This window comes from Prionailurus viverrinus, chromosome B3, assembly GCF_022837055.1.
Source record: "Prionailurus viverrinus isolate Anna chromosome B3, UM_Priviv_1.0, whole genome shotgun sequence".
In the NCBI taxonomy this organism is placed as follows: Eukaryota; Metazoa; Chordata; class Mammalia; order Carnivora; family Felidae; genus Prionailurus; species Prionailurus viverrinus.
The window spans coordinates 36797042-36820691 of record NC_062566.1 but is presented as its reverse complement, the minus strand read 5'-3'; the positions used below and the strand labels follow the sequence as shown (position 1 = coordinate 36820691).

General features: G+C 36.9%; 1 protein-coding gene across 5 annotated transcripts in view; it reads left to right on the top strand.

The window, feature by feature from the left end:
• Positions 1-23650, top strand: part of USP3 (ubiquitin specific peptidase 3) — a 105759-nt gene that overhangs the window by 37911 nt on the left and 44198 nt on the right. For 4 of the 5 annotated variants that reach the window (XM_047861949.1, XM_047861950.1, XM_047861952.1 and 1 more), the window contains 5 exons: positions 13994-14077; positions 15948-16029; positions 17254-17336; positions 19601-19714; positions 22426-22539. In XM_047861949.1, the coding sequence (XP_047717905.1) occupies positions 13994-14077; positions 15948-16029; positions 17254-17336; positions 19601-19714; positions 22426-22539 (477 nt within the window). The remainder of the gene's footprint in view (positions 1-13993; positions 14078-15947; positions 16030-17253; positions 17337-19600; positions 19715-22425; positions 22540-23650) is intronic. The other variant, XM_047861951.1, reaches the window with a different exon arrangement.

The window sequence follows — 23650 nt, the reverse complement described above, 5'->3', positions numbered from 1 at the left end:
GCTAGTGTTCACTTTTATTATTTAAGTAATTTATTTTTTCCTCACACCCCATCTTCTCTCTCCAGTCAGTAAAAATGGAATTGTATGTGGTATACGTTCTTTTATCACAAAGAAACTAAGATTAAAATTAGGAACTTTGATTTCTTATGTAGATATTTGGAGTTAATAGTTTTTAAATACTGAACAAATAGCTTTTGACATCTGACATAGTCTTGCCGATTCTGATCCTTATCAACAGTAACTGAATTTCTGAGGATACAAAAAATGTAAAAGGAATATTAAAACTAAGTTACCAGAATTTTTCTTTTCTGGCAGGTAATGTTTTAAGGCACTCTTTCACACAAGGAAATATTATGAAATGTTAAGCAATTCATTTGTTTAGAAAAAAGACTTGTAGGGGCGCCTGGGTGGCTCAGTCGGTTAAGCGTCTGACTTCAGCTCAGGTCACGATCTCTCGGTCTGTGAGTTCGAGCCCCGCATCGGGCTCTGGGCTGATGGCTCAGAGCCTGGAGCCTGCTTCCGATTCTGTGTCTCCCTCTCTCTCTGTCCCTCCCCCATTCATGCTCTGTCTCTCTCTGTCTCAAAAATAAATAAACGTTAAAAAAAAATTAAAAAAAAAAAAAAGAAGACTTGTATTTCAGATTTTAAACACCTGTAACAAATAGTTTTAACTAAAACTAGTAAAAATAAAGCTCTTATTTGTGGACTTAAATTGATACCGAATTGTTCTCAAAGAAAATTGTGATTGACTATTAAAAAGGGGAACATCTTTTGACTATCTTTATAAACAATTTTAGTACAAATTTTCAGTGATGTAAAGATTAGGGAACAGGAAGAGTTTTGTTTATTTAAAAACAGCATTTTGAAGTTTATTTATTTATTTATTTTAATATGAAATACATTGTCAAATTGGTTTCCATACAACACCCAGTGCTCATCCCAACAGGTGCCCTCCTCAGTACCCCTCACTCACCCTCCCCTCCCTCCCACCCCCCATCAACCCTCAGATTGTTCTCAGTTTTTAACAGTCTCTGATGTTTTGGCTCCCTCCCTCTCTAACCTTTTTTTTTTTTTTTTTTCCCTTCCCCTCCCACATGGTCTTCTGTTAAGTTTCTCAGGATCCACATAGGAGTGAAAACATACGGTATCTGTCTTTCTCTTTATGGCTTATTTCAGTTAGCATAACACTCTCCAATTCCATCCATGTTGCTACAAAAGGCCGTATTTCATTCTTTCTCATTGCCGTGTAGTATTCCATTGTGTATATAATCATTTTGAACTTCAAAAAGAACTTTTTTAATAGAGGTGTTCTGAAAACATAAAGGGCTCTTTCCTAATAAGCTAGTACTTGTTTGCTTTTAACAAAGGATATAGATTTTCTCTGCAGGTATTGTTCTGATTTTCCAAAATTGGCCTATTTGATGGCAATACATTAGAATTTAATAAAAGAATTTAAAAATAAGCTTGCTATGTAAATGAGTTCTTTTGAGTTTTAACTTTTCTTGGTTTGAAAAGATGAATCTTCTGTATCCATATCTAGTATTTATAATAAAACCAGAGATCAAATTTGCCTACAAATATCACAATACTATACAAGGGAATGAAAAGGAATTTAAAATTTATTGCTGGATCCCCTGCTGCCCTTTTTGAGGGGTACTTTTTGCATAGAAGTTTTTGTTTTATTTTGAGGGGATTTTTTGGTATTAGTATTATACACAACTTACCGTTTAAAGATCACTTTGTAGGGGCACCTGGGTGGCTCAGTCGATTAACCATACAACTCTTGATTTCAGCTCAGTTCATGATCTCACACTTCATGAGTCTGAGCTCCATAGCAGCCTCTGTGTTGACGGTTGCCTGCTTGAGATTCTCTCTCCCTCTCTCTCTGCCCCCTCCCCTGCTCGTACATGTGCGTGTGTGTGCGCGCTCTCTTTCTCTAAAAATAGCATTAAAAAAAATCACTTTGTAGCTGTAGGTTAAAAGATTGTTTCTTTACTGTTGCATAAAAAATCAGGTTCATTTGTATGATGGTTGCTTCTTGTTTCCGATTGGTGGAGAGTCGTGTGGCTTGGGAGTATTTTCTAAGTTCTTCAAGGATGCCATACGGATCTTTGTAACTTTAATAGCACTTAATAGGAATGGAAAAACAACCTTAGAGTTTTAAAGTTAAGAAAGAGAAAGTTTTCTCTGTTTTGGGTGTGATATATGTGCCATAAAATATGGTAGCATTTGAGCAATTAAAAGTGGCTAGTACAGGGGCACCTGGATGGCTCAGTACGTTAAGCGTCCAACTTCAGCTCAGGTCGCGATCTCATGGCTCATGGGTTTGAGCCCCGCATTGGGCTCTGTGTGGACAGCTCAGAGCCTGGAGCCTGCTTCAGATTCTGTGTCTCCCTCTCTCTCTGCCCCTCTCCTGCTCTGTCTCTCTCTCTCTCTGTGTCTCTGTCTCAAGAATAAACATTAAAAAATATATAAAAATTAAAAGTGGCTAGTACAGGGCACCTGGGTGGCTCAGTGGGTTAAGCGTCCAACTTTTGATTTTGACTCAGGTCTTGATCTCACATTTTGTGAGATAGAGCCCCACATCAAGCTTTATGCTGACAGTGCAGAGCCTGCTTAGGATTCTCTCGCTTTCCTTCTGCTCCTCCCCTGCTCTCACGCATGTGTGCATTCTCTCTCTCAAAAATAAATAAACTTGGGGCACCTGGGTGGCTCAGTCGGTTAAGCATCTGACTTCGGCTCAGGTCATGATCTCGCGGTCCGTGAGTTCGAGCCCCGCGTCAGGCTCTGCTGACCGCTCAGAGCCTGGAGCCTGTTTCAGATTCTGTGTCTCCCTCTCTCTGACCCTCCCCCATTCATGCTCTGTCTCTCTCTGTCTCAAAAATAAATAAACGTTAAAAAAAATTTTTTTTTAAAAAACAAACTTTAAAAAAAGTAGCCAGTGGGACTGAGGAATGTTTTGTTTTATTTTAATTAATATAATTTTAAATCACCACATGTGGCTGGCAGCTATTATCTTGGACAGTTCAGCCTCAAACTATTACAATTTAACATTGATATATTTTAATGTTATAAATCTTTCAAAGCATTTAGACAAAAATCTGACAGAAACTCCAAAAAGAAAATAAGTCAGTTTCACAAATTAAAATAGTTGCAGATGATTAAAACTTAAAGCAAATATAACCCAGCAAGATGTACCAAAAAGAAAAATTATATAATTAGTTAATTTCATGTGAAGTCTGCGGACATATTCATTATTTGTATCAACGTATTTCATAAAGAACCCCCAGTTATTATATCATTACAAGCAAAAATACATTTATAAATAGCCATTTCTGAATTTAAAAATCCTAATAACATTGAAACAAAAGGAAATTATTAAAATATCATAGTCTTCTAAAAACTAAAGAAAAAAAGGAAGCATCATGTACTAAAGCCATTTCCATTAAATCAGAAACAAGACAGAAATACCTTTTATAATCATTTACATGCGGGGTGCCGGGGTAGCTCAGTCCTTTGAACATCCGACTTCAGCTCAGGTCATGATCTCGCAGTTCTGTGAGTTCAAACCCCACTTGGACTCACCTGCTGTCACCTCAGAGCTCTGTCCTTGTCTCTCTCTGCCCCTCCCCCTCTCATTCTTTCTCTCTCTCTCTCTCTCTCTCTCTCTCTCTCTCTCTCACACACACACACACACACACACACACACACACAAATTTTAAAAACCGTTAAAAAAAAAAAAAAAAAAGATCAGGGCACCTGAGTGCCTCAGTCGGTTTATCATCCAACTTCAGCTCAGGTCATGATCTTAAGATTCCTGAGTTCAAGCCCCATGTCGGGCTATGGGCTGATGGCTCAGAGCCTGGAGCCTGCTTCGGATTCTGTGTCTCCCTTTCTCTCTGCACTGTACCCCCCCATCCCCCACTGCCTGTGTGTGCGTGCTCTCTCTGTCTCTCTCTCTCAAAAATAAATAAATATTTAAAAATCACTTACATGATTGTCAGTATTATTTAGCATTGTTTTGGCAGTTCTAGCCTTTGAAGTAAGACAGTAAGTAAATGAGATAATTAGTATTAATATTGGAAAACGGGAAAAATTTTTTTGTTTTCAAATTACATAATAGAATGCCCAGAAAATTCACGGAAACTTTAGTAGAAAACAACTAGAATTAATTAAGAAATTTTGAAATGGTGATATATCATATACAAATAATAATAGCTTCATTAGCAGTTATCAATCAAAAATGGAAATACCCAGGGACAGCTGGGTGACTCAGTTAGTTTTGGCACAGGTCATGATCTCATGGTTCGTAGGTTCAAGCCCTGCAGCCGGCTCTGCAATGGCAGTGTGGAGCCTTCTTGTCTCTCCTTCTCTCTCTGTCCCTCCCCCATTTGTGCTGTCTCTGTCTCTCTCATAATAAATAAATAAACTTAAAAAAAAAAAAAAGGAAATAATCAAAGAAACAAACAAAACCCCAGCGTAATGGCAAAAACTATAAACTATATGTAGGAATAAACGTATTAAAGACACAAAGCAAAGACATAGATCCTTTGTGAATAAAATTCAGTGTTATAAGCAGTCCTTTCCTCCCCAAATTTTTACCTTCAAAATTTTTACTTGAGAGTCTAATTTGCATAATGATTTTCAAACATAATGTGAACAGGAGTGTCTGAGTGCCTCAGTTGTTTGAGTGTCTGACTTTGGCTCAGGTCATGATCTCACGTGAGTTTGAGCCCTGCATTGGGCTCTGTGCTGACAGCTGAGAGCCTGGAGCCTGCTTCAGATCTCAGATCCTCTGTCTCCACACCCCCACACCCCCTCCCCCCCCTTCCCTTGCTCATGTTCTCTCTCTCTCTCTTTCTCAAAAATAAATAAACATTAAAAAATGAAAACATAATGTGAACAGCATCCAGAAAAAATCACAAGAGCAGATGTGTTGCTCTTATTCAGTAAATATCCATTGAGAACCTACTCTGTACTAGGAACCTAGTTTTTTTAGTGCCAGCAGTCACCAAAATAATGCCCTTGAGGGGATGAAAGAAAATATAGGACTTCTATTAAATGTTTTTATTGGGGTTCCTGGGTGGCTCAGTTGATCGTCGGACTCTTGATTTTGGCTCAGGTCATGATCTCACAGTTTGTGGATTTGAGCCCTGAGTTGGGCTCCATGTTGATGGGCTCTCTCCCTCTCTCTCTGCCCCTTCCTCAGTCATTTGCATGTTCTCTCTTTCTCTCTCAAAAATAAATAAACTTTTTAAAACAAGTTTATTAGGGGCGCCTGGGTGGCTTGGTCGGTTAGGCGTCCGACTTCGGCTCAGGTCATGATCTCACGGTCCGTGAGTTTGAGCCCCGCATCGGGCTCTGTGCTGACAGCTCAGAGCCTGGAGCCTGTTTCAGATTCTGTGTCTCCCTCTCTCTCTGCCCCTACCCTGTTCATGCTCTGTCTCTCTCTGTCTCAAAAATAAACGTTAAAAAAAAAAAGTTTATTAAAAAAAAAAGCTCTGGCCAGCATTTCATATACCTGCTGCTGGTAGTCTTTAGATTAAGTGGTCATGTGTCATGAACTGTACACAGAATGTCTTGAATCAGAGCTTCGTGTGTGGAGTCCTCACCCTTGTTCACCTTTAGCATTTTGCAGTTTATTGTAGTCTGCTTAGTTACATGGATTTACTTAGTTTTTCCAAGTCAACCCTCATCACATGATACACTGTTTAAATGATTTTTACCAAATGGGGCACCTGGCTGGCTCAGTTGGTAGAGCATGCAACTCTTGATCTCAGGATTGTGAGTTCGAGCCCCACCTTGGGTGTGGAGGCTACTTACAATAAAAAAATAATACGAGATTTTTACCAAATAAGCCCTGCAAGATAATAATGCAAATACTAGTGAACAAGAAAAGAGAAAGCTAACAGACTTTCCCACTCTGAGCTCATCAAACACAGGAGAAGATAAAAATATTGGCTATCTAATAAAAACACAGACTAATCAGATCCGTAAGTTTGGACAGAAAGCTTAAGCTATAAGAAGTATGAATTTGTATCTATTATCATTAATGTCAAATTTCACCCTGTGTATATTATACTTTGAGATATTAGTTTAATCATAGTGTGAAGATATCATGAATAACAAGACATTTTCAAATAGTTTATTTTACCTCCAGCTTATTTTAAGATGTTTCTTTTTTATATTATGCACATTAATTTAGATTTACTTACATATATGTGATTTCTTAATACAAACATATAAATATATTGGGGGTAGTTTTGTGGTTTACTTTTTAACTTGATTAGGTGCCTGATGAAACTAATTTGGAGTTTTCTTCTTAATAGATGAGGGTTTTGCCTTTTAGAATTAGAGGGGGCATGTAATGCAAGAGTGAAAATAGGGAAGAAAGAAGTGTTTCTAAAGTTAGAATTGGGGCGCCTGGGTGGCTCAGTCGGTTAAGCGTCCGACTTCGGCTCAGGTCATGATCTCGCGGTTCGTGAGTTTGAGCCCCGCGTCGGGCTCTGTGCTGACAGCTCAGAGCCTGGAGCCTGTTTCAGATTCTGTGTCTCCCTCTCTCTCTCTGACCCTCCCCCGTTCATGGCTCTGTCTCTCTCTGTCTCAAAAATAAATAAACGTTAAAATAAAAAAAAAAATTTTTTTAAGTTAGAATTAAAAAAAAAAAAAAAAGCCAGGGAAAGAAAGCACATACAGAGATGACCAAAAGTGAGGAATATTTTTGTCATTAAACAAGTGAATGGTGCTACATGGAAGATACTAAAGAAAGGTAAGGGAGTTGATATATATGGGATGAAAGCTTAAATCTAAATGCAAAGCATGTAATACTGAAGTGAAAGGGAAGATTGGGAGGGAAAGGTGAGAGAGAAGAGAATGAAGGTAAGGCTAACATTGTGGGACCATCAAATACTATAGCTTAATTTGGCTGTAGTTATCTGTGGATTTGAAAGTCACTGTATAAGGGGGTGGGGGGGGGTGGGAAAGATCATACCAGAGGAAATAACCAAAGTAGAGAATAGAATGTTAGTTGAAATAAAGGAGAAAAAAGATTGATTTGGGGGAGATTTTATAAACAGAAAAGTAGAAAGGATTAGATATGATTAGATGTTAGAAATTAGAAATAAATGAAAATCTAAAAGTATACACATAAGGAATCAATGTAATCCAGAAATTGGACAGTTTTATTTTGCTCTTTATTAGAGTAAGCAGAATGTGAAATAAACCTCTGGTTTTATCCATTTTTTACCTCCCTAATTATATAGTGGTATAAATAACATATTTTTTTATGAAAATTTAGCTGCTACTTGTATATTCTTTCATTGCAAGGTAGTAAAGTTAATTATTATCTTAACATCAGTGTACATGTAATTCCATACTATATGCTTAATTTCTTTATTAACTATTGGCTTAAAGTAATTTGAAACTATTTAGAGATCATTTTTGGCTGAGGGAATTTGGATTTGAGAAGAGTCTTTACATAGCCAAGATGATAGTGTGGTTTGTCTCAAGGTGTTAGAAATAAAGAAAGATACCAATCCCCTTCCTGCCTTGTTTTTTTATATCCTATTTCTTTAACATCACTAATATGTTGCCTGATTTGATTTCTAAGTGTTATTTTTTATCTTTAATGCTCAAGTTACTTACATTTTCTTAAAAAGTTCCTTTTTCTAAATACAAAAGTGGACCTTTTCCTTATCTGACAAATAGTCTATTAGAAGTAGAACTCATAGCCATCTTTGTACTTTCTTGGAAGTTCTTCTCTAAGCCTGAAATAGTCATGTGATGCTTTGATGAATCAAAAAAAAAAAAAAAGAAATAGAGCTTATCTTTACTTGAAAAATCACCTAAAATCACTAAATAAGAACTTTCTTAATTGTAAATTTAATAACCTAAAAATTGGTCGTGTAATATTGGTGGTTCTTGACTTGTGTTTGTTACATACTTGAAGTCCTATGTGTATGAGGAGATGCTGAACCCAGGCCCTCTTCGAGAGAAGTACTAATCAAGTTAGTTACCTGAACTCTGACCAGCTTCCTCCTTTCACAGTTTCTCAGTGACAGCACTATAGAAAGAAGAAAAAGAGGAATACAACTCTTTATAGTATTATTTCAACTACATTTTGTGAGCCAGGTGTATGTTCACCTTATGACATTTAACCATATTTTATAACATTTATTTCAAAATGGGAAAAGCATTCCGAGTTTCAGAGGACCAATCTACAAGCTTTTGAAACCCATCCTACAAGTTAAGTACTTTTTTTTGCTTCTTTTTCTGACATAATCTTCTTGAAGGGAAAACCAAGGAGAGTGGCTGGTTTTTTTTGTTTTTGTTTTTGTTTTTTTTAGGTGTTTGAGGTAAGTATAATTCTGACCGATTGGCTTCAACACAGTTGTAAACCAGAAGAGGTGTTTAAATTTTATTTTTTTTAATATATTTTTTCATGTTTATTTATTTTTGAGAGAGAGAGAGCACGCAGGCAGGGAAGGAGCAGGGGTAGGGGATGGCGGAGAGAGGATCCAAAGTGGGCTCTGCGCTGACACTGTAGAGCCTGATGCAGGGCTTGAACCCACAAACTTTGAGATCATGACCTGACTGCTTAACAGACTGAGCTGCCCAGGCGCCTCCAGAAGAGATGTTTAGAACTTGTTTACTTTTTTTTGTTTTAAGCTTATTTATTTGGGGGGAGAGGAGTAGAGAGAGGGAGAGAAGAATCCCAAGCAGGCTCCGCACTGTCAGCGCAGAGCCCAACACAGGACTGGAACTCACAAACCATGAGGTCATGACCTGAACCAAGATCAAGAGTTGGATGCTTAACTGACTGAGCCACCCAGGCACCCCAGAACTTGTTTACTTTAAATCCTTCTGTTTGCCTTGGGACTTTTTAATACCAATATTAGTGGGATAGTTTCCAGTTTGAAATCAGTGTCTTCAGCTAGGACTAAGGCAACCAGACAACATTTAAATTCTCATTTATATCCTACTTTTGCTCCTTGTTATCTTTTGACCTCTGGGCCAGGGAGGAAGAAGAAATCAAAAGGAGTTGGGGCAGGTAGAGAAGCCTGTGCTGTGAGGCAGCTCTTGGTTACACAGAGGAAGGAAACTAACAATTCTTGATCTCTGCCACATGCCAGGCACTCATAGAAGTTTTGGCCTATAGAAGTAGGTGCTTTCCTTTCAAAATGTCATCATCATCATCATCATCAAATAATAGTGGTAAATTATTTCAGTTATCAAATCATGTGGTAAATTCAGAGAGTATAAAAATTATAATCTTAAAGGTAAGTGTCCTTAGTGACTGTAAGAAAACCTAAAATTGGCTCTTGAGAAATAGGGGCAGTTGTGAAAACATTAAAAAAAGTTTCAAACCAGTGAAAACAACACCAGACAAAACAAAAAATATTTCTTATAGTTCAATAAAGTTAAATTTGTTACCCCTTTATGATATTGGGTAGTAATATAGAGTATTAGAGCGGGTAATGTCCTAGATACCCTTTAGCTTAGCAGTGCTACCACCAGAAATAATACAAGTCATACATGCAATTTAAACTTTCCTAATAGTCACATTAAAGCAGAAGAAATAGGTGAATTGATTTTAATTGTATATTTTATGTAACCCACTTGTTCAAATAATGTGTCAACATGTAATCACCATAAAATTAGAGATCGTTTGTATTCTTATTTTTACATGAAACCTTCCAAATCCAGTGTATATCTTACACTTACAGCACATCTCCATTCAGATGCTAAATTTTCATTAGAAATGCTTGACTTCTATAAAAATTGCAGTTAAAAAAAGCAGATTCTAGGGGTGCCTGTGGCTCAGTTGGTTGAGTGTCCATCTTCAGCTCAGGTTATAATCTCACGGTTCATGAGTTCGAGCCTGCATCCGACTCTGTGCAGACAGCTCAGAACCTGGAGCCTGCTTCGGATTCTGTGTCTCCCTCTCTCTCTGCCCCTCCCCCACTTGTGCTCTGTCTCTTTCTCTCTCAAAAATAAACATTAAAAAATTTTTTTAAAAACCAATTTCATAAATTGGTGATGATTCATAGCATTTGCACATATATACTGAACAATTTTAATAACCACATCCATGATACAGTCTCCTTCAGAACACAAATATTTTCAATATGTATCATACAGTGGAATAAATACAAGGGAATTTTAGTAAATTTTTTATAGTAAAAAAATTTTTTTTTTTTTGAGTTTACTGTTTACTGTTTTGAGAGAGACAGAGTGTGAGTGGGGTAGGGGCAGATAGAGAGGGGAGAGAGAATCCCAAGCAGGCTCTGCACCATCACTGCAGAGCCTGATGCGAGGCTCAAACCCACGAACCATGAGATCATGACCTGAGCCAAGATCAAGAAAAGGACGTTTAACCAACCGAGCCACCCAGGTGCCCCATAAATTCAGATTTTTGATCTCACATAGCTGGCCCATTGTCTGTCTTGATAGAAACTTTTTCCTATCTACAGTCGTTTGAGACAAAACATACCCACAGTATTAATTGGTCAGTATCTCTTGTGAAACTCATGTAAAGCTAAAAATAAAAGTACTTGCAATTTTTCAGATGTTGAATTGATTGAGTTTAATTGTTAGAAAAGTCCTTTATTCACTGACACTTGCTTGGTGGGTCAATTTAAGATCTTTTACATTTTGGGGGTGCCTGGGTGGCTCAATTGGTTAAGTGTCCAACTCTTGATTTTGGCTCAGGTCATGATCCCAGGATTGTGGAATTGAGCCCTACATCAGGTTCTGTGCCACGCGTGGAGGCTGCTTAAGATTATTTCTCTTTTAGAAAAAAAAAAACTTTTCACATTTTGTAAAATCTCTTTTTAATCTTTTCCTCAAATTTTAAATCCTAATTCCCTTAATGAAATGATAATTTTTTTTAATCTCTCCTTCTAAAAATGGTTTTCTTTCTTGAGCAAGAATCTAGACCATTTTATAGTTGGCCAAAATTATAAGCTCAGATCCTTTACTAATCATTGAGACATTTTTTTGTTGTATGTTTAATTCTGATTTCATGAACTGCTTTAAGTTTTGTCTGTTGAGAGGCAACTTCTTATTAAATGAATATGCATTTGCTGAAGGTGACTCTTAATATTGTCTACTCCATTATCTTGAAACCTTTTCAATATAACATTCATTTTGCTCTGCTGTAACAAATTGTAATTGCCATCCTTTGTAAAATTTGTGACATAACTTCTCTACTTGATACTGCCTCATTAGTGTGCCTTCATGTGAAAGTTAAAATTTTTTTCATAATTAAGCTAGAAAAAAATTTTTATTATAGTTAAAATAAGTATTTCAACTTAACTATCAATTACTGTTTACATAACAATAACTCTGCTGTCTGTATAAAATATTCACATAAACATTGCAGTGCTGCATTGTTGCATAGAAAAATAATGAACTCAACCATTCTGTTGACATAAACCAGATTGGTAATATGCTAATGTGTAATACTAGAAATGACACATGCACCCATCATGTGATGTAATAATAAAAATGAAACATAGTTTTACCAAAACCATAAAATTGTGTTTAGTGGAAAAGTATTTTGTAAAAATACTTTAGATGTTAAGTGAAATTTTGTATCAGTTAGAATTTTTTAAAAATTAAAATTCAGTTATTCAGTTGCATCAGTCACATTAGCACAGCTGTAGAGTCTTGAGCAACTTATTTAATTTTTTTTAATGTTTATTTTTGAGAGAAAGAGAGACAGTACGAGCGGGGGGGGGGGGGGGGGCAGAAAAGGGGAGACAAAATCTGAAGAAGGCTCCAGGTTCTGAGCCATCAGCATAGAACCCGACATGGCACGAACTCACCAACTGGGAGATCATGACCTGAGCTGAAGTCGGATGCTTAATGGACTGAGCCACCCAGGCACCCGGCACCTTACTTACTTTAATGATGAAAGTTCAGAGAGATGAAGCAACTATATCCAGTTAAGCCAGATTTATTTAGAATGGAGCAAAAGCATAAGTAAATCTATATTTCAGTATATGAAAGTGTTACTTTAACAAATGTTATTTTATATTCTAGGCTAAATCCATATTACACCAAAAAGAATTACTTTAATAAGAAAAAAAACCCAGTTATTTAGTTTAACTGGACATAGTTTGTTTAAACAGAACAACAACTTTTTTCCAGTTAGATATTATTAGATATTATGGCTTAGGGTAAATATATGAAAAGTGATCTAAATTTACTCTTAGACGTTGCTCCCCAGTTGAAAACTAGCATTTAATATTGTTTTTGTTCTGAATATTGAGTATTTTATTTGTAATACATGCATAAATTTATGTAAACATAAAATGAAAATGTAAGGAAGAATGTAGCAGTGCAATTTGATTCTTCAGTCAATGCTTAAGCTTCATGGAGGAACCAAGTGATTTAAGCCCAGATTCATAGAGTAGACCTTAACCCTCTTAACCTTTATGCTGAGAAGAAGCAAGGAATTAAACCTTTTCACTAATTTAACTTTTTATGTTTTTATCATAAAACTGATAAAGAATTATTCTCCTGCCATTGCTGGTTCTTTGGCCATAGAAAAACACTCCAGGATGTAAAAGGTAGCTTTTGCTGTTTGTGTACATGTTAGGAAACTTGGAGAATACATTAGAGACTCATGATTGACAGCATAGGTAGTCAGTTAATGGGGGAAGGGGTGTTAAATAATTACATATATATTATTATTTTAGAGTTTTCAAAAGCATCACTTGAAATTTTAACTTCTGTAAATAAGAGACACAAGCCATGCTTTTGTGTGTGTCATCTTTTTTTTTCATTACTCTCCCCCTTTTCTTCTCATTTTTTTATAGACTGATTACAGACATGTAAGAAATATTTTTTGGATTCTGCTGAAATGACCTAATTTTTACTAGTTGCTATGCATTCAAAGTTTAATTTGCTCAGAATGGCAGCATTATTGTCATTATTCTTTGGTAGTTAAAATAGTGGTTTTATACAAAGCTGCTATTCAAAAGAACATATTGGTACTAGCTTGTAAGGTTTTTTGTTGTTGTTGTTAAAATTGGCTTTATTCCAGGAAAAAAAATTGAATGCTAATGTACAAGGTAATGTCTGTTACATATGAGTTCTTGTAATTGCTTACTGACTTGCTAAAAACACACACAATATCTGTTTTGTTTCTTAATTTTTAAGTGTTGATTTTTTTTTGAGAGAGAAAGTGCATGTGGGGGAGGGGCAGAAGAGAGGGAAGGAGAAAATCCCAAGCAGGTTCCATACTCAGTGTGGAGCCCAACGTGGGGCTCAAACTCATGACTATGAGATCATGACCTGAGCTGAAATAGAGAGTTGGATGTTCAACTAGTTAAGCCACCCAAGGTGCCCCTCACAGGATCAGTTTTAAAGAACACCTTAACATCTTTCTTCAAAGCAGTTATCAGTTTCCTAAAAGGTGTAGCTGCTGTTTATTTTTGTTTTCTAGCACCTCAGAATGAAGATTCTTCTCAACTATCTGAATTCAGTTTATTTTAGTTAAATTGTTTTAAATGTATATCTTTTAGTTTAGTTTTTTTGTTTTTAATTTATCCCTACCTTTTCCCTATTCTTCACTTAAATCTTCCCTCCCTGCAAATTCCCATTATTTTGAGTTGGGAAATATCACCTGAAAGCTTTAGGCTTGAGGCTATGTGAATCGACTTGGTGCTTTTTATTTTCTGTGTATTATGCACCACTAAAAAGAATGTAACACCTGTAGCAGCTTATTTTGTTTTTGAAGGAGACATTGAAGAGCTTTTGAGTAAAAATGTGAAAAGAAGCTAGTGATCATTGCCGGCGTGGCTTTTTTTAAAAGGCTTTTAAAAAACATTCCATTGTGGATTCCAAGTTCTCTTTAAACTTACCACTGACAGTAACTGCCTGCAGAGCCATGTGATCATCTTGGCAGCAGCCAGGCCTTTTAGTGATTTCATTACTGTGGTTTCCTCAAGCTCTTTACACACATTGATTAATATTTTTCTTGCAGTTATCGCTGTGATGATTTTGTGGTTAATGACACCAAGCTGGGACTGGTACAGAAAGTCAGAGAACACTTACAGAACTTGGAAAAGTAAGTAATAGGCTTTGGGAAAGGAAGGGAGATAGAATGGGGTTGAGGGGTTGTTTAGAATTTTTGAGTGGGATTTTTCTTAATGAGTTCCATAACTTCCATCATGTTTTTAGTATGATTGAAATGTTAGTGAAGTAAACTTTGGGTTTACTTTGGATATCTGAAACTGTGCCCATAGTTAATGGTCATAACTGAGCATTTATTTCATTTAATATTTATCATAAGTTATAGCCAAGAGTCCATGAGCCTTTTTTTTAAGTTATTACCCATCAGTGTATGTCCACACACACTTATATACATATATACATACACACAATGGAGTATTACTCGGCAGTCAAAAAGAATGAAATCTTGCCATTTGCAGCTACGTGGATGGAACTGGAGGGTATTATGCTAAGCAAAATTAGTCAGAGAAAGGCAAATATCATATGACTTCACTCATATGAGGACTTTAAGACACAGAACAGTTGAACATAAGGGAAGGGAAGCAAAAATAATATAAAAACAGGGAGGGGGACAAAACAGAAGAGACTCATAAATGTGGAGAACAAACAGGGTTACTGGAGGGATTGTGGGAGGGAGGATGGGCTAAATGGGTAAGGGGCATCAAGGAATCTACTCCTGAAATCATTGTTGCACTATATGCTAACTAATTTAGATGTAAATTTTAAAAAATTAAAAAAAAAGTTATTACCCATCAATTTATAAGCTACTCAATTTATTTGCAAGGGGAATTTTGGAGGTGTAAGGAAAGGACATAAAATGATAGAAAATCATTATAGAGTTACCTTTGATATTCGAAAATCCTTGTCAAATGTTTTATGAGGTCTTCTTAGAAGCACTAAAATTTATGCATTATTTTTAAGGGAAATTAGGTTTGTTATATTATTGTCCCTTTGCACCTGTATGATAGCACAAGATCTTATTTTCTTCTTTTCCTCTTTTTTTAAAAATTTTTTTTAATGTTTATTTATTTTTGAGAGACAAAGAGAGGGACAGAGCACGAGCAGGTGAAGGACAGAGAGAGAGGGAGACACAGAATCCGAAGCAAGCTCCAGGCTCTGAACTGTCAGCACAGAGCCTGATGCGGGGCTCAAACTCACGGACAGTGAGACCATGACCTGAGCCGAAGTTGGATGCTCAACCAGCTGAGCCAGCCAGGCGCCCCTCTTCTTTTCCTCTTTTGTGAGGGGCTGTGTCCCTTGAAATTACAGTAACTTGTGAAATGCTTTGCCATCATAAAGAAATTACAGTACTTATGTGAATAGAATTTTTTAGCTCTAGCAAGATAGGTTGTTATTCAGATAAAACTCCCTGAATCCAAAATTGAAGCAATAAACAGAAATCTAAACAGTGATGGCTTTGAAGCTGTACAAATAGAAATGGCTCTGGAATGGCTGCTGATGCTAGTGAAATTTGTACAAATCACCCCTAGTCATCAGGTACCATTTATTTTATTTTGGCAGTTGATATTAAAAGCTGTTGTATGAACATACCAAAACTAGGTGTCTCTTAGGAAACTTAAATGTAAAGGCAATACAATATTTTTCAATCATATAATGAGAGAAAATAGCCTGAGGTCTTTGAGTAAAACATGGTATAGTTTTCATTAACTGAAGTCTTTATGCATGTCTTACTGACTAAATAGATTATAAAGCTGATAAGGGAAGAATTGATTTCTTTAAAATCTCAACTAGTTAAAATACTTGGAGTTTAAGTACTCTTTGGCCCCTCTCATTTCAAGGGCTTCCTCCCTTCTTGTAATCTGAATAGAGCAACAGAAGCCCTGTCTAGGATTAGAGGCAGAAGTACAGGCTGTGTAGTATGTGTGCGTCAATGTCTTTTTTACTATCTGTTTTTGTTTTAATAGCTCCGCTTTCACGGCTGACAGGCATAGGAAAAGAAAACTTTTGGAAAATTCATCACTAAACACCAAGTTATTAAAAGTAAATGTAAGTAATTAAAATTTATGCAAATGTAGGAATTGGTTTAGACCTAGTCGCTGTTTTTGTTACATCTCTAACACTAATGTTGGTCCTTATGAACTTTCATAAATGTATGCCTTGGATTTGGAATATTTTACGAAATGTTTGCCACTTGTACTAATGATTCTTGATGTGACTAAATACCCCAGTGAGTCCATCTGTCAGTGCCTTCCTTCCATCAGGATTACTACTGTGTTCCTCTCCCTTAGCAAGTGTTCATTCTGAAAGCCTAGTCATGTATCTTATTACTCTGTTCCTGAAGATCCCAAAGTTCTTTGCTTCCTTCTGTTAAAGGTCCTAAGTGCAAATTCTATGGGTGTGAGGTTTTGGTAAGTTTTGTTTCTTAGGACTTCATTAATAAAAGTCTATCATGAAAGAATATGCTTCCTCATTTTGGTAACCATCTGTTACCAGATGTATGAGCCATGAATAAATTAAAAAAATTTAACGGTCGCTAAATACTTACAAGTACATCAGTAATTTTGCCCTACACCTGCCTCTCTGCTGTCATGCTAGTTATGTTTAGACATGCACTTAATTGAAGTGTTATGATTTTGTGCGATAAAGAGCTTAAAGTGTTCCCTGGCCATCTGAGTTATGGGCAGAGAGGTTTTGTGTTGGATTGGTAGATTCACTTCTAAGGTGTAATATTTAGATGTCATGGTGCATTTGTAGAGTTAATCAGAAAACAAAGCCTTGGTCTTTAAGGGAAATTCAGGTAGCGTTTTAAAGACTGATATCCTGTTGCTAGGAATACATGTATTGGTCTTTTATGCATGGCTTAGAGTTAAAAGTTTGGGGACAGATTTATTTGAGGTGTATATGTTTATATTTTTCAATTTGTAGTAGTTTTAATAAAATCTTGTAAAAGCATTAAGTCTTAAAACTTTATTTCATTTAAGGATCTTCCTGGTTTTTATATCGTGTACTCCATGGTATTTATTAATGCTGATTTCCATATAAGCTTCCACGGGGTACTTCCATTGAGAACAATCCCAGGATCAAAAGTAGGCTTTTAAAAATATCTGGATACTTAGAGAGTAGAACGAGAGTTTGAAATATTCATTGGACAAAAAAGGACCAATTCCAAATTGGTTTGATGCTAGAGTTTCAAATATAGGCCTTTGCTTTGATGTCTGACACAGCCTTCTCTTGGTATTGCTGATGGCCTTTTCTTATCCCATTTTACAGGGAAGCACCACTGGCATTTGTGCCACAGGCCTTCGGAATTTGGGGAACACATGTTTCATGAATGCCATCCTTCAGTCACTCAGGTAATGTTCAGATCAGAGTTAGTTTCTAGCAAAACGGTTAGGAGCAAAGGCTCAGGGTTCAGATTTTATCTCTGCCACTAACTCTAGTCATGTGGCATGTTATCTCATTTCCCTGTGCCTTAGTTTCCTCATCAGTAAAATTGAGGTTAATAGTTCTGCCTCATAGGATGGTTGGGAAGATTAAATAATATAATTTATATAAAGTGTTTAGAACAGTGTCTAGCAGTAAGTAACTGTTAGTTGTCATTATTTATATCCTGTTGCTTCTTGAATGAACTAGAGCAGAGGTCAGAAAACTTTCTCAGTAAATGGCCAGATAGTAAATACTTTAGTCTTTGCATCCCACACACAGTGTCTCATATCTTCTTCTCTTCCCCGTCTCTTCTACCCCAACCCTTTATAAACATCTCTTTAAAAATGTAAAAGCTTGGTGGGGAGCCTGGATGGTTCAGTCTGTTAGCCATCAGACTTCAGCTGAAGTCATGATCTCACAGTTCGTGAGTTCAAGCCCTGCATCAGGCTCTATGCTGATGGCTCAGAGCCTGGAGCCTGTTTCAGATTTGTGTCTCCCTCTCTCTCTGCTCCTCCCCGCCATTTCCTCCCTTCCTCCCTGGCTGCCTCCTTTTCCCTCCCTCCCTCCCTCTCTCTCTCTCTCTCTCTCTCTCTCTCTCTCTCAAAAATAAATAAACATTAAAGAAAATTTTTTTAAATGTAAAAGGTCACTGGCCCAGGATCAGATTTGGCCTGTGGGCTGTAGTATGCAGACCCCAGGATTATAGGGAACCTTGTTCAGAGTTGAATCTGATTATAGTTGAGTCTTTTTTTTTTTTTTTTTTTAGAGAGAGTGCATGAGCAGGAGAGAGGGGCAGAGGGAAAGAGACAGAATCCTAAGCTCAATCCCATGACCCTGGGATCATGACCCGAACTAAAATCAAGAGTTGGAGGCTCAACCAGCTGAGCCACCTAGGGGAGTCTTATGTTATTTATTTATTTAATTAATTAATTAACTTTTTTTTTTTTTTTACATTCATTTTTTGAGAGACAGTGTGAGCGGAGGAGGGGCAGAGAGAGAGAGAGAGAGAGAGAGAGAGAGAGAGAGACAGAATCGGTAGCAGGCTCCAGGCTCTGAGCTTGTTAGCACAGAGTTGGACGTGGGGCTTGAACTCACCAGTTGTGTGATCATGATCTGAGCTGAAGTTGGACGCTTAACCAACTGAGCCACCCAGATGCCCCTATTTATTTATTTTTGAGAGAAAAGGAGACTGAGCACGAGCGGGGGAGGGGCAGAGAGAGAAGGAGACAGAGAATCTGAAACAGGCTCTGAGCTGTCAGCACAGAGCCCAACACAGGGCTTGAACTCACGGACCACGGACCGCAAGATCATGCCCTGAGCCAAAGTCAGATGCCTAACCGACTGAGCCATCCAGGTACCCTGCCCCCCCATTAGTTGAGTCTTAAATATGATAAGATCAGATGTTTAGAAGATCTTTAAAATGTAAGATAAGTAGTAAAAATAAAATACCCAACAAGGTTGACCTCAGTTATATAGAAGAAATTATTTTGAAAGCCATATACTTGTAGATTTTAATGCGCCATCAAAGGCCAGAATAAATTATCGTCCTAAGGCCACCTTGCTAATAAGGAACAGAAATCATACTTGGTCCCACCTTAAAGATACTATCTCTTGACTTATCTAGTTTTTTTCAAACAAGAAACTCAAATCACTGCAGAATTCTCCTTATTACTCTGTACTGTATATCTAAACAATATGGTTGGTTTCATGGTTGGTTTTTATTTGAGGAAATTATTGAATACCTGGAAACAGGCACCCCCCCCCCCAAAAATGGTGACAACCTTTGGGGGAGGGGAATTGAGGATATAATGAAACATTTTTTAAAGTTTTATTTATATGAGTAATGTCTGCACCCAATGTGGGCTTGAACTCACAGCCCTGAGATTAAGAGTCACATGCTGTTCCAACTGAGCCAGCCAGGCACCCCAGAAGTGAGGAATTTTTTTTTTACAGAGATTTTGCTTTAAGCTCTTTGTTCATTTCTACAAAGTCATCTGTTAATACTGTTTTCTTAGAGTAAATGAAGAAACTTAATGAGGAAACTCAAAGCAATTTCTTGAGAAAGTGAAATCACATTTTCAAAATTCACATGTGGGTTTTATACAACTTTCTTTACAGTCCTAGTAAATTCTTTCTTTTCTTTTCTTTTCTTTTTTTTTTAAATAATTTTCTTCCCTTCCTTTTAAAATAGTAACATTGAGCAGTTTTGCTGTTATTTCAAAGAACTGCCCGCTGTGGAGTTAAGGAATGGGAAAACAGCAGGAAGGCGAACATACCACACCAGGAGCCAAGGGGATAACAATGTGTGAGTTCTAAGAATATGTCCTTTCTGGCTTTGAGCTACAAAACAAGTGACTCTTACTGGTGATTTCCATTTCATTATGTGAGTTAATAGGCACATACATTTTAAAACACTCTTCTAAAAATTGTGTTTAAATATGTAGCTGGTAATCTTAATAATTGTTGGAATTCTTTTATTTCTGTTTACCTAATGGGAGGATAAATTTAGCTCTCTACTTATTAAGTCTTTGTGGATTTGAGCTCTCAAATTGACATCTATATATGAAACACAGTTCTAGGTTTAGACCAGCATGAATATCATTAGCCTTTGTGAGTTGATTTGTCTTATAATAGTAGATAAACCTCTTTTGGCTAATAAAATTAATTTGTAGTCCTCACATTAATTATGGGGCAATGCAATCAATTTTTAGTTGACACGGAGAAGGGAAAATTGACAAATGATTATTGAGAACCGATATGTATGAAAATTCAGTGCAGCTGTGCTCTATTTGGGGTTCAGATAATCTCTATTATCTATTATCAGTGGGCACATTTTTTCATATTTTAACATTACTGAAATAAGGCTATGTTTTATAATTGGTATATATTTTAACGTAATATTCTTTCTGCCTGCCCATTCCTGCTCCCACACACCCCGTCCCCACACATTCTGAAAAACCATTTTATGATCTGACATTATTCTGCTTAAGACGCTCAGGGAAATTACGATAGAACATGTTAGAATAGTGTACAGTTTGCATAGAGCCAAAATACCAGGGAACTTTAGAGCCAGGCATTGGAGTAGGGAGTAGTCATACCACTATAAATGATGTCTTAAGAGTTTACTTTGCTAGCAGCATATAGAATGAACTGGAAAAATGCCTGCATTCAAGGAGACTTCACACTTTATAGTATTTGGGTTGGAGGGGATAGCAGTGAAATAAGGAGGAAAAAATACATTTTTAGAAAAATTAAGGGATGTATGAGTAGTACTTGATGCATTAGTGTCTTTTAGGGTTTAGTTATAAATTGCAGAAATTATCTCTGGCCATCTTAGGCAGAAAAAGAATTTATTAAAAGTCTGTTGGTAAGCTATTACTGGATGGGTGGAAAATCAGGTCTGGCATCTAGACATCCAGAACCGTAGCCACAATCACCCCATGGAACTATCCCATAAGGATATTACTGTCCTCTAACACACTTCCCATTGTGACACCAGAGTTCCTGTTGCCAGCACTGCTGGAGTTGAGTGCTGGGTGAATGCTGCGGTTTCTGCTATTATTGCTGCCTCTGTACTCCAGGTGATGTTCTTTGTCATCAGAAGGAATTTGCCACTGCCCCAGCTTCTTCGCCTCACTAACTTCTGCTTCAAATAGGCAGGACCCAGGCCATGTACCTGAGTGCTGGCTGCAAGGTGGTTTGAGAAAGCAAGTATCTGGGCTTTCCAACTTCCATAGTAGGAAGCAGGCTCTGACTCTTACCCAGACTCTTAACGTGGGGAATTCCTCAAATACAGGAAGAAGGTTCAGGTACTAGGAAGCAAAAAATATGATTTGTGAGCACACTCCTGGATGACAAAGGTTGAGCTATTAGTGAGATTCTCTGAGAAACCAGTCAGGTATCTGTGAGGATGGTAGGTGTATTGACAGACATAGGTATTGAAGTTGTTTGGTGATGTTTCAGTTTAACTGGTTATTGGAGGTGTTTCATTCTAGCTACCTGCATAGGAAAACAAAATTAATAGTGACTTAAACAACCGTTGTTTATTTTCTCGTGTAAAAGTTAGAGATTATCCCTCTAGGGCTGTTTGACACCATCATCATGCTCCTTCTAGCTTTCTGTTCCACCAACCCTAGGGTAGGGCTGTCATCCACATAGTTCAGAGTGGTGCTGGATCGCCACCATTTTGTCCTTCCAGCTAGAAGGAAGAAGGAAGGGATTAATGACGACTACTCTTTCTCTTTAAGGAAATTTCTCAGAAGTTGAACGCACTCAAAGTTTTTTATTCCAAGAGTTCTTACACCAAGCAAAAAATGGAAGTTCTGTTCCTATGAGAGAAGACAATGGTTATTGGGCGGTAGTAGGGAGAGTATAGAGAGCAGCTTTAGTGTACATTGGGTTTGAAGTGACAAAGGACATTCAGAAGAAAATTCCCCTTGGAAACTGGAAAAACCTGACTGAAATGTGGTCATGAGAGAATCTGGCTTTTAGATTTGGATTTGGGAGTCATGGTGTAGAGCTGAGTGTTGAAGCTTTGTGGTCAGATGAATTGTCTCAGACAGAAATGAGCCGATTCTCACACACTGAGGTCTGGGAAGTGCTCCTTGTAAGTGGTAAGAAGGAAAACTACAGGAAATGGAGAAAGGGATTCTGTTACTTAAAAACTTAAAAAGTTTTTTAAAAATGTACATTTTGAAGTAATTTGTAACTTCTCTATTGCTTTATTGTACAAGTATGCCATTACTCTGGCACACTCAATGTTAGTTGTGGGGTTAATAAAACCTAGTTTTGTCTATAATTGCTGCTCTTTATGTGGGTTTTTGAGATGCTCTTACTTAACTGTCAGAATTAGGTTAGAAGAAACCAAACCCTTTTTATGTTTTCATTTTTTTAAATATATTTATTTTTTTAAATTTACATCCAAGTTAAGCATATATGTTTTCACTTTTATTATGAGTTGTAGCCAGTTGGACATTATGCATTGAAATAGTAGCCTCTCACTTTCTTCTTTTCCAGGTCTTTGGTCGAAGAGTTTAGAAAGACACTGTGTGCTTTATGGCAAGGTAGCCAGACTGCATTTAGCCCAGAGTCCTTATTTTATGTTGTTTGGAAGATCATGCCAAATTTTAGGTAAGTATTACTTAATGAAGCATATTTTAAAAATCAATATTAGTCTTCATACTATTCCTGGAACAATTTCCTATGAAGCGGTGGTATTCTAAATAATAAAGACTGGCTTTATTTTGTTTTGTTATTAAAATGAGAAGAACAAGAGTTGGATCATTTGACTAGACAAATGTGTATGTTTAAATAATATATAGACATTAAAAATGACTTTAACAAAGGGTAGGGGCAATGCCTGGGTGGCTAATTCCGTTTAAGTGTCTGACTCTTGGTTTTGGCTCAAGTCATGATCTCACGGTTCACGAGATCAAGCCCTGGGTCGGGCTCTGCACTAACATGACATTGACACCACAGAGCCTGCTTGGGATTCTCTTTCTCCCTCTCTCTCTCTGCCCCTCTCCTGCTGGTGCACACATGTTCTCATGCACTCTTTTTTACACACACACACACACACACACACACACACACAAACACAGGGAGTAGGATATTTTGTTCTGAAAACAAAGCCCTTATAAATAACTTAGGTGCTCTAGGAAAACATACTGGACAAAATTTCCTTGATTCTTTCAAAAAAAAATTTTTTTTAATTTAAATTTTTGTTAACCAACATACAGTGAAGTATTGGCTTTGGAGTAGAAGTCAGTGATTCATCACTTACATACAGCACGCAGTATTCCTCACAGCAGGTGCCCTCCTTAGTACCCATCACCCATCTAGCCTGTCTCCCACCCTCCTCCATCAACCCATAGTTTGTTCGCTATCATTAAGAGTCTTTTGTGGTTTGTTTCCCTCTCTTCTCTTACTGCCTCCCTCCCATATGTTCATCTGCTTTGTTTCTTAAATTCCAAATATGAGTGAAATCATATGGTATTTGTCTTTCTCTGATTAATTTATTTCACTTAGCATAACACATTCTTCATCCACATCATTGCAAATGGTAAGATTTCATTCTTTTTGGTGGCTGAATCCATTGTATATATTGTATACATACAATACATTGTGTGTGTGTATATATATATATATTATATATATATTATAATATAATATATATATACCACATCTTCTTTTAAGAAAATTTTTTAAATGTTTATTTGTTTTTGAGAGAGAGAGAGAAAGA